The sequence below is a fragment of the Ruditapes philippinarum genome, unplaced genomic scaffold (genome assembly GCF_026571515.1).
Source record: "Ruditapes philippinarum isolate M1 unplaced genomic scaffold, ASM2657151v2 ctg11039_1_1_1_1, whole genome shotgun sequence".
Classification (NCBI taxonomy): domain Eukaryota; kingdom Metazoa; phylum Mollusca; class Bivalvia; order Venerida; family Veneridae; genus Ruditapes; species Ruditapes philippinarum.
Window position 1 is genome coordinate 20,226 of NW_026852079.1, and position 10,389 is coordinate 30,614.

Here is a 10,389-nt window from a genome sequence, read left to right on the forward strand (position 1 = left end):
GAATTGTCTCTAGAGTTTACAATTTGTTTCACAGACATACGTCTCTCGGAGAATATGCAAATAAAAACCAATAAAATTTCATTAAATGATATAACAAAATATTCACAATCGCACGTCGGCTAAATAAATAACAATAAACTTAATTCTATCAATTAACCATGCCAATCTTCTAAAATAATTTAAAGTCACTTGGGGAAAATATATTGACCAGGTTCATTAATATGACGTATAAAAGAGAAGAGCCAGTTTTTCCTAAATGCAGCATAGTAGTAAGTGCGTTAGAAACGCAGTAGAAATATGAAGATCAATACTGCAAAATCAGTGAATAATCACAAATAGCATATATACTTTTACTTGAATCTTGAACCTTTTTATTTTTCTTCGAATATAAGTACATGCCCGTTTTAATTTGAGTTTGATTTTCTTGAAATATTTTGGCTTATCTTATTATTTAATTATTAAATAAATGTTGTCATACATATTAATGTTACATGTAACTTTGGTTTTGTGTTCCTCAAATATATACGAATGAGATAAAAAAAATAAAACAAATAATTCATCGACCTTAAAACTAGCATTTTGCATAATCAAAGTCATTTTGGAATATAAATTTATTGTCATAGAAAACATAAAAGAAATGTGACAATATAATAAGAAACAATAAACATATTTTTATACAATTAAACATTTTTATTTGTAACAAATAATATAAAAACACATATGAAAATTTGTTAAATATTATTGAACAATAAATTAAGAAAAAAGCATAATAATAAATAAAGGAAAAAAAAAAACGTGTTTAAAAATTATAGCAATCTCTATTTTCTCAAAAGCACTTTCAATGCCTGTGCATATCATCTGATAACTTTTCTTTAGATATAATATATAAGATATATTCTTAATATATGTTTTGCACAGCAAATATGTAAAACGTTTGTTCTGGTAAAAAGTGTAAATTGATTCTTTATTCAAGTTTAATTGCAAAAATAAAACTAGACTAATCAAGCGTATAGCTGGTCTTTTTTATACATAATTAGTCTCTTGATATGTTTAAAATATGATTATTATGGATCAACAGTGCAAAAGCATTATACTGTGCAGCATTTACATACCACACACGCCTATATTTGGTGACACATTCAGTCCTTTTTTTTTATTGTTTTACAAATGTACCACTTGCTGCAAGAAATGATGAAATGAAAGCGGTTGCATTTACAGACAAACACGCAAACATATCATAGATCTGTAATGAATCACACTTTTTCAAACTTTTTCAAATAGTAATGTCGTTCTCATCTTTATTCGTTGTTTCCGGAGGAACTTATTCAAAAACAGGGACATCTGCTAATTTAACATACTATATCATCAACTCTTTGATGCTCGGATGGTATCTTAAGATTTACACACGTACATTATATTATGCAGATATTTTGCATTTACAATCACACTTGTTCATTTAATAATTGCCATTACCATATAATTTCGTTGTCTTGACATTACTTCGTTCGCACGATTTATTCAAAAGCAGAAACATCTCTTCCCTATATATGTCGTCATCAATTCTTTGATGGTTCCGACAGAAAATATCAACCGTTTATTAACAAAATTTGACTTGTTATAGAGGAGAATCTATGATATACAAAATTACAGAAGTAAGCAGTTCCACCTATTACAAATAACCAATCTATTACAATCACAGCTAGAGAAAATCTTAAGATATGTATGTCACATGTTATACAGTGTTTGTCTACACTTGGTGCTTTAGCAATGTCAGAATTCTCTTTGTCTTTAGTTATATCCTTTCCTTTCATAAAACTCATTTCAGTAAATTTAGAAGTATTATGTATATTTTCCGCACCAATTGTCCTACTCATATCACTTGTTTTAGAATTATTTTCAGGCTTCGAGACACCGTTCACGATAACATTGTCTTCATTATCTTTAGGTTTTGTATCAAGCGTACCATTTGCATTTATTACAGTTTCTGCTTCAACAAATGGATCTGTCGTTGTTTTAGCTATATCTACAGTTGTTTTAAATGTTTGAGCCAAAGGTTCAGGATCCGCGGTATGAGCAGCACTTTTGGTGACATTCATTATTCTCTTTTCAGTTTCATTTAAGTTTTTGTCTACTGCACTTTCTTTCGCGTCGACTTCAAAATGATACTGACTGTTGTTAGAGTTTTTCCAAATATTCTTATTCTGAATAGATAAAGTTCCATTTGAAACCAATGATGTTACGTTGCTAGGACTCGGGCTTGTTTCAGGCGTGATAAGGGGTGAGGGGCTACAAATATTTCCTTTCCAAACTGTTACAACAAGATATGTACCTGGAAAAAATCATTAAAATGATAATAAATGGAAACGAAATATTTAAAAAAGTAGATAAATGTCAATTCTTGGATTTTTTATATATATATATCTACGCAAACATGTTTTCTTTTAACTGCATTATTATTTATCTTTAAATATGTGTACGTGTCAAATGTAAGTTGTTATCATTTTCAAAACAATACTACTTTTTGAAGGAGGAATTTATATCTCTATCATTTATAAGAGTTGGACAGGACAATTTTAGAAATGAGCCAGCATGGCTTCTATTCTGTACAAATATGTATGGTAATAACAATAAAAGTCATAAGAATGTAGACTTTAAACAGTTGGGCGATGCATGTTAAACATTCGCATTTCTACAGTCAGATATCACTTAATAATGTCGCGTTGATGAATGACGGTTAGTTTGAGTTATACGTAATTGTTAAAAAGTTGTCTGCGACTTGTCGTTTGCTATTCTAAATTATCAATGGCAACTCAAATATCAACGAATTTCAGAATGGGTTAGTACGTAACGTTTATATCAAACAATATCCACCAAATTGAAACTCGAAATAGATCAAATAAACCATGCAAGAAATAAATATTAAAATTTCGGGGGAGCATATAGTCGCCGCCTTGTCCGTCCGTCCTTCTGTCCGTCCGCACTCACAGGAGAGTAATTATGTGGCTATAGGGACAATAGGTAACTGTTCTTTCTCTTTGATGTCATTCATTCCGTAATGCTTTTATGTGGCTATTTTCTTTTGTGTGGCTAAAACGAACAATAGAGAGAACAATAGAGTAGCCACATAATTACTGTCCTGTGAGAACGTCCGTCCTTCTGTCCGTCCGTCCGTCCGCTTTTCTTGTCCGGGACATAACTCTAAAACTATAAGAGGTATAAACATGAAACTTTGTAGGTAGATAGATCTCATTAAGTAGGTGTGCAGTGCACAATAACTGTAGCTCTGCCTTGCCTAATTTTTGAATTATTGCCCTTTGTTCATTTTGACACTTTGAACTTTGTCCGGGACAAAACTCTAAAACTATAAGAGTTATCAACATGAAATTTTGTAGGTAGATAGATCTCATTAATTAGGTTTGCAGTGCACAAGAACAGTTACTATGTCTAGCCTAATTTTGAAGTTATTGCCCTTTGTTCATTTTGACACTTTGAACTTTGACCTGGACATTACTCTAAAATTATAAGAGGTATCAACATGAAACTTTGTAGATATATATGTTTCATTGGGTAGAAGTGCTGTGCTTAAGAATCAAAACTCTGCCTTGCCTTATTTTGAAGTTATTGCCCTTTGTTTATTTTTACTTTTTTACTTTTGTCTGGGACATCACTATAAAACTGTAAGAGATAACAACATGAAACTTTGTAGGTAGATAGATATCATTAAGTAGGTGTGCAGTGCACAATAACTGTAGCTCTGCCTTGCCTAATTTTTGAATTATTGCCCTTTGTTCATTTTGACACTTTGAACTTTGTCCGGGACAAAACTCTAAAACTATAAGAGTTATCAACATGAAATTTTGTAGGTAGATAGATCTCATTAATTAGGTTTGCAGTGCACAAGAACAGTTACTATGTCTAGCCTAATTTTGAAGTTATTGCCCTTTGTTCATTTTGACACTTTGAACTTTGACCTGGACATTACTCTAAAATTATAAGAGGTATCAACATGAAACTTTGTAGATATATATGTTTCATTGGGTAGAAGTGCTGTGCTTAAGAATCAAAACTCTGCCTTGCCTTATTTTGAAGTTATTGCCCTTTGTTTATTTTTACTTTTTTACTTTTGTCTGGGACATCACTATAAAACTGTAAGAGATAACAACATGAAACTTTGTAGGTAGATAGATATCATTGGATAGAACTGCAATGCTTAAAGAACCTAACAAAGCCTTGTCTAATTTTGGAGTTATTGCCCTTTGTTCATTTTTACACTTTGAATTTTACCTGAGACATAACTCTGAAACTTTAAGAGATATCATCAGGAAACTTTATAGATAGATAGATCTCATTGAATAGAAGTGCAGTGCAAAAAAACAACATAACTCCGCCTTGGCTTATTTTGGGTTTTTTGCCCTTTGTTCATTTTTTATACCTTACTGTGTCCAAAACCTTCTCGGGGAGCATTACCCGGTTCAACCGGTTCTTGTTTAATTTATTTATTGCTTTTGGTATTAATTAATGCCACAATAACTAAGTCTTTCGAATTTTAACGTTGACATTAAAGGTAAAAAGTACCTGAATTTAACTATCAACCATCTATTTTACTTACGGAAATTTATTCAACATGTAAGCAATGCTTTTATCAAATGTTATTTACTTGATCAAAAAACAAAAATCAATAGAATACATGTAGTAACTTTTTCTCTTGTATGTCCCCGTATCTAGGTAAATCATTAAACGAACCTGCCACAAGCCATGCTAGGTTGACCATTACTCCAATTACCGCAGTAAACAACGTTACTTTCATTGACCATTTATCTTTGTCCATTTCATGTCCACCGTCATACGGTTGTCGTAGTGCACTCAGTAATACAGGGAGACAACCGCTTACAATAATATACACAGGAATCATCTCCCTTGAAGGACATTTGCTAACATACTCTGAACCTAAAGATATAAATAGAAATAATTTATGTTTAAAGTGAATTGGTCCACATTGGAAGGTCTGTATTATCATGAATATTGATATTGTTTGGCAATATTGACCCGAGACATTTGAATATTCAATGACCTTTTGTCGGTAATTTTCAGATTCTGAAGTAAATCATAAAGGCATAACGGTAAAAATGTTTTATGTATAACTTAAATTTACTGAAACAAGACTTGCTTAACTAGCCTCGGTGATAAGGAGTTAAGACTATTTGTTTCAAACTCAATGTTGTAGGTTCGAATCTTAATGAAAAATCATTTCAAATGTTTGGTTTTTTTAATTATATTTTGAGAAACATGACTACTTTTTTAATACTAATAAGTTTTCGTACATGCCAATCACCTATTGTACGAATGTATAAATTGTAAATATAAACATTTTAAAATACATCTTTATATTATAGTGATGATTTTTTTAAAGAAAAGACACAAGAAATTAAAGAAATGATTAAACCACTATTGCTGCATATAATTGAAAAAATAGTTAAAGAAATCTGCAAAAAAAATGTTTGTTGTGGATTCGAACTTGCAAATTTCGCGATTGCAATGCTATCACACCACTAGGCCATCGAAACGTTAATTTAAAATAAATTATTGAGAAGTTTCCTATCATTAAAAGTCAATTAGTAAATCGAAATAGACTCCGAAAATTAACCAGTCTCAGGTCAATATTGCTAAACAATAGTATTTAGTATGATATAACATTGATAACACCAGACTACAAATGATATTGATAAATGATATTGGATGTTATTGGTAAGTGTGAGATATATGACCCGATATAACATGTCGATATGTAAATTATTTTATTTTACTATGATATAAATTATAATAAATTATTCTAGAAAGATGATTTAATGGCCTCTATATGATGAATAAATAATAACGGGTTATACTTCTATTAAATTATATATCAGACAAGCAGTTTTTTCAATAAGGTGATAATTCTTTGATGGTTTGTTATCAATACTATTAATATAAATAACTGTGGTTCCGCAAACATTCCATCGTAGACCAATTCACTTCAAATGTCATTTATGTTTGCAATTAAAATGTAAAAACCATTGATTAAAGTATAGTACGGTAAATAATACTAATCTTTTTAAGTGTATTGCTTTGCGAACTAACTGGACTTGTGTCCATCTACTTGCCCCTCACCGTGGATTCTATCCCTCAAGGGACTTGTTTCATTAATGCGCCAGCTTACGGGACTTCGGTTGTTCTACTCTGATTCCCGTTCGTGCACGAAGGAGCATGAAAGATATTCCTCCACCAGTAAAGCTGGAAAGTCGTTATATGTCGCTGTGTTGGTGTGACGTTTTAATGTCTAAAAATTACTTAGGACTTTGCATGTCCTAATTAGAAGTTGTAGAGAAATAAAGTTCTTTATTTGCCTTTTATATTAAAACCTAAGTAGAAGGTACAAAGTTCAAATTAGGTTCTTATTTCTGCTTTTGAAGCTCCTCAATAATCCTAATTAAGACTTTATTCTCAACTCCTAATAACATTTTATTTCTCCTAGTAAGGCTTTTTAAACCCCTTATTAAGAGTTACAAAGTTGTAATTAGGTTTATTTCTCCTAAGGATGAGTGTTAATTCTAATTAGTTATAACTAAAGGTATCAATATTGTAACATTTTTTCTCTCCTAATTAGCTATATCAAAGTCCGAATTTGGATATTATATTATTATACATGTATTAACTCATAATTAAAAGTGAAAAGGTCTTTATTAGGCTTTAAAAACTTTTAAATTTGTCCTATTTAGGTTTTTAACTACTTATCAAGACTTTGCACCAGGCGCTTACGTAGCAATATACTTTTTCAAATAGTTATTTATTAGAGATTTTCGACCGTGCGACCACAAACAAGCATCGAGGACATTTTCTAAGGAAAGTGACCGTGCGACCACATACACGCATCACAGTATTCCCCTTCTCATACGAGAAAGGGACAAAGAGTCGTCCGCCCTTTTATTTAAGGACAGACTTTAGAAAATATGCCATGTCCTTATTGCTATTGATAAGGAGGCTAATTTTCATAGACATGTCTTAAATTGGTTTATATACTACAATAGTTATGAAAACCAAGCGGGAATCCGTTTTTGTCTTTTTCAATTCAAAATGAAATTTTAAAAGGATCGTATATTATTTCTTGGATTATTTTGAGTTTATAGTTTTTTTTCTACTTTTCTTTTCATGTATATAATAGAATTATTTTATTTTTTCAGAAATTTGGGAGATAACTTTCACACTTTGTTTGCAAATATTATCCTGGGGGCATTCTTGCCACAAAGTTATTTCTATATTTCGGCTTATCCTACTTGTAATAGAAAAGGTAATGTGATCGGCTGCAAGGAAAATATATAAAACTTGAGCAGCCGACAATTTTGACACTGGCAAGACTCACCGTGCATATCCAGTAACGCAGGAATGTTGCAAATAACGTAAAAGTAAAGCCGAATCTGTGCAACGCTATTGCCAAAACGAATAACACAGCAAGAAAAGTAACCAAAATATTTTATTCTAAATCAAATTTAAAGAAATGAATTAGCGCATACGGCTGCTACGACATTATACTTTTAACCAGCATTACAATTATGTATCTGGAATATGTTTACTTTTTAGATCATTCTTGAGAAAGACATCCTGATTACCGTTTTGAAGGTGACTTTTGTGCTTTCGTCAAATAAATATGTACATTTAACACATTTAAAACATTATTTTTTCATAGTCCGTATACCCTAGACATTTGTTAAACTACAAGTGTCGTATAACAATAGAAGGAAGCTGGTAAAATAAGATTCAGCTACTTTTTTTATGAGATAACCGCCGTTGCTTCAGTGCTTCATGCACGAATTTGGCGTTACCTCGTAAAAATGGCATCAAGTACGTTTTATCTGCCAAATTAAGTGTATTATGACATGAGTAGATTGGAAAATGTCTCGGTATACCGAATATAAAAAATCATAAAGTTATACGTATATTATTGTATTTAAAGGTATCAACGAAACTAAAAATCGCCATCAATACGCTAGTCAGGTCGTCATTTTCACGAATGATCTTGAAAATAAACATTTCCATGGAAATATTTTTAATGAGGTTTTAGCAACCGTATACGCTAATTAATTTCTTCCAATTTTGTGTACAATGAAAAATATTGGTCCATTTACTTTTCGCGGTGCTCGTTTTAGCCAAAAATTGCACAATTCTGCGTTACTTTTGCACAATTCCTGCGTTATTTGCACATTCCTGCTTTACTGGGATATACACGGTGAGACTTTACCTGATGAATTTGTAAAGTGCATTTTTCAAGCTTTCGTGTTTCAGAACTGTTTATCAGTAATTTCAAAATGCGGTTCATTCTGTACAGATGTGCAGCCCGGCATACATGTCTCTCTAGACTGGTAAACTTATTTCGGTTCCAGAAGTGTCATGGCAAAATCAACATAGTGCGTTTGCGACCAGCATGGATCCAGACCAGCCTGCGCATCCGCGCAGTCTGATCAGGATCCATGCTGTTCGCTTACAAACCCTATGACAAGTAGAGAAACTGATAGCGAACAGCTTGGATCCAGAATCAGACTGCGCGGTTGCGCAGGCTGGTCTGGGTCCATGCTGGTCGCAAACCCACTATGTTGGTTTTGCCATGACACGGCTCATTTCGGTTCCAGAAATGTCAAGCTGCAGTGTTGTTAACCGTCAATTTTACAAAATTTCTTTTGATATTGAAAAATACCTATTTTAGTGAGCGATCTTGAATTTGACTCACTGTGTTTTGTAGTTTTATGTAAAAAAGGAAAATAGCATACCAACTATAATCTTGGTAACAGAAAATCCGACACATACAACACCAACTAGAAACAGGAAACATCCACGTCCTGAAACAAAATACTAACTAAAACAAACTCGTAAGAAAATATACAATTATTCAATTTTATAACATATTTCAAAAATATACACATGTTACCATATAAAAATATATCCCCAATGTGCAAACAATGATATAATTTTTTCAAAGCTAGAAAATTTGTACGTATAATGCTAATTTAACTTGACAAAACTTTAATATGAAGAGAAACTAAATATGGTTATTTTCTTTATCAGATGCCTCTTAATCCAATTTCAGCAAAACTTTATTCTTATAATATCATGGTATATTTCTAAAAATAAAGCCGAAAAAATATATACACAGTAATGCATTTAAAGTTTAAATGATTTCTTTATTGTTCATATTTCAATGTATATCGTACTTCGATATAGTAAGTAAATTTGCTTAATATTATAATTTGAATAAGTATATCATATATCAAGGCAAACATGTACATGTCTTTATATAATTGTGAAATCAATAATTTGTAAATTTAATTTACATGCTTCCTTAGCTTCGTATATGAATGAATAACTTTAAGTCTTTAACCATACTTTTTGAATAGAAAGAAGGAGTACATGTATTACAAATACTTACCAACTGCAAATGTCACCGACTCCGATTGTCTACGATTTCTTGCCATTACGTCATCAAACAACGTACATCAAGTAAAACATATAACAAAATTTCAAATAAATATCCTATTAATCCCTTCTTAGTTCTTAAATTCTATTTCATCTGACAGAATTAGACATGATCATTTTAATCTTTGGCAGTAATTACCCACAGATACTTCTACATATTCAACTAACTTCAAAAGAAAATGATTTTTCCAATGATTTTTCAACTTCGTCAAGAAAAAGCATCTAGCATACTTTGATGCAATCTGTAGAAAACAGTATCAAATCTCAAGACAATCTGATGCGTGACTAGGACGTAAGTCTTACTTGAAACTAGATCGATGTTATTTGATACAAGACAAGTATATCGATTCCTCAATAAAGAAATGTTTTCTGGTTAATTCAATTTTCGAACCTATGTTCAGCAAATATTATCACGCAAATAACTCACAATAAATCCAATTGATAAACTATAAAATTGATTCCTTCCATATATAAGTGAAATTGTCTTTTATAAAATGTTTGAAAAGAAAAAGGAGAACATGGGAACATTCAGTCCGAGGAACGTGATCAAAAAATACGTAAGTCCCTAAATTATTCCAATATAAACATTATATTCTCTATGCCAAATTCACAACTTTTTAATATTAATATTAAGACATTAGATATTATACAATCTGAATTTTTTCTTATTTTCAACAGTGCAAGTTATTTAAATAGTAAGTATATACTTTAACTTAAACTTTCAGTAAACTTCTGCAAATATAAACCACAAATTATGTTCGCACTAGGTCAATTTTAATCCTATACTGTCAGGTATATACAGTTCTTCAACTATAAATCGATCAATGAGCTACATGTATTATACATGTATGTTTATACAATACTTAACAAATGACACGGTTCTTAAAT

General features: G+C 31.2%; 1 protein-coding gene across 1 annotated transcript; it reads right to left on the reverse strand.

Annotated features, from left to right (window-relative positions):
• Positions 1–894: 894 nt before the first annotated feature.
• On the reverse strand, positions 895–9,905 carry LOC132748607 (uncharacterized). The gene is made up of 4 exons (XM_060738223.1): positions 9,455–9,905; positions 8,799–8,867; positions 4,744–4,947; positions 895–2,329 (listed from the first exon to the last, which is right to left on the reverse strand). The coding sequence occupies exons 1-4, from the start codon at positions 9,498–9,500 to the stop codon at positions 1,587–1,589; spliced, it is 1,062 nt and encodes a 353-aa protein (XP_060594206.1). The 5' UTR covers positions 9,501–9,905; the 3' UTR covers positions 895–1,586.
• Positions 9,906–10,389: the final 484 nt, after the last annotated feature.

What these genes read in the sequence shown, in the direction of transcription:
- LOC132748607 (XM_060738223.1), bottom strand. Translation starts at nt 9,500, where the DNA reads ATGGCAAGAAATCGTAGACAATCGGAGTCGGTGACATTTGCAGTTG. An exon ending in TGTTACCAAGATTATAGTTG is followed by an intron (nt 4,948 to 8,798) that starts GTATGCTATTTT and finishes TTATATCTTTAG; the next exon opens with GTTCAGAGTATGTTAGCAAA. An exon ending in CCTAGCATGGCTTGTGGCAG is followed by an intron (nt 2,330 to 4,743) that starts GTTCGTTTAATG and finishes GATTTTTTCCAG; the next exon opens with GTACATATCTTGTTGTAACA.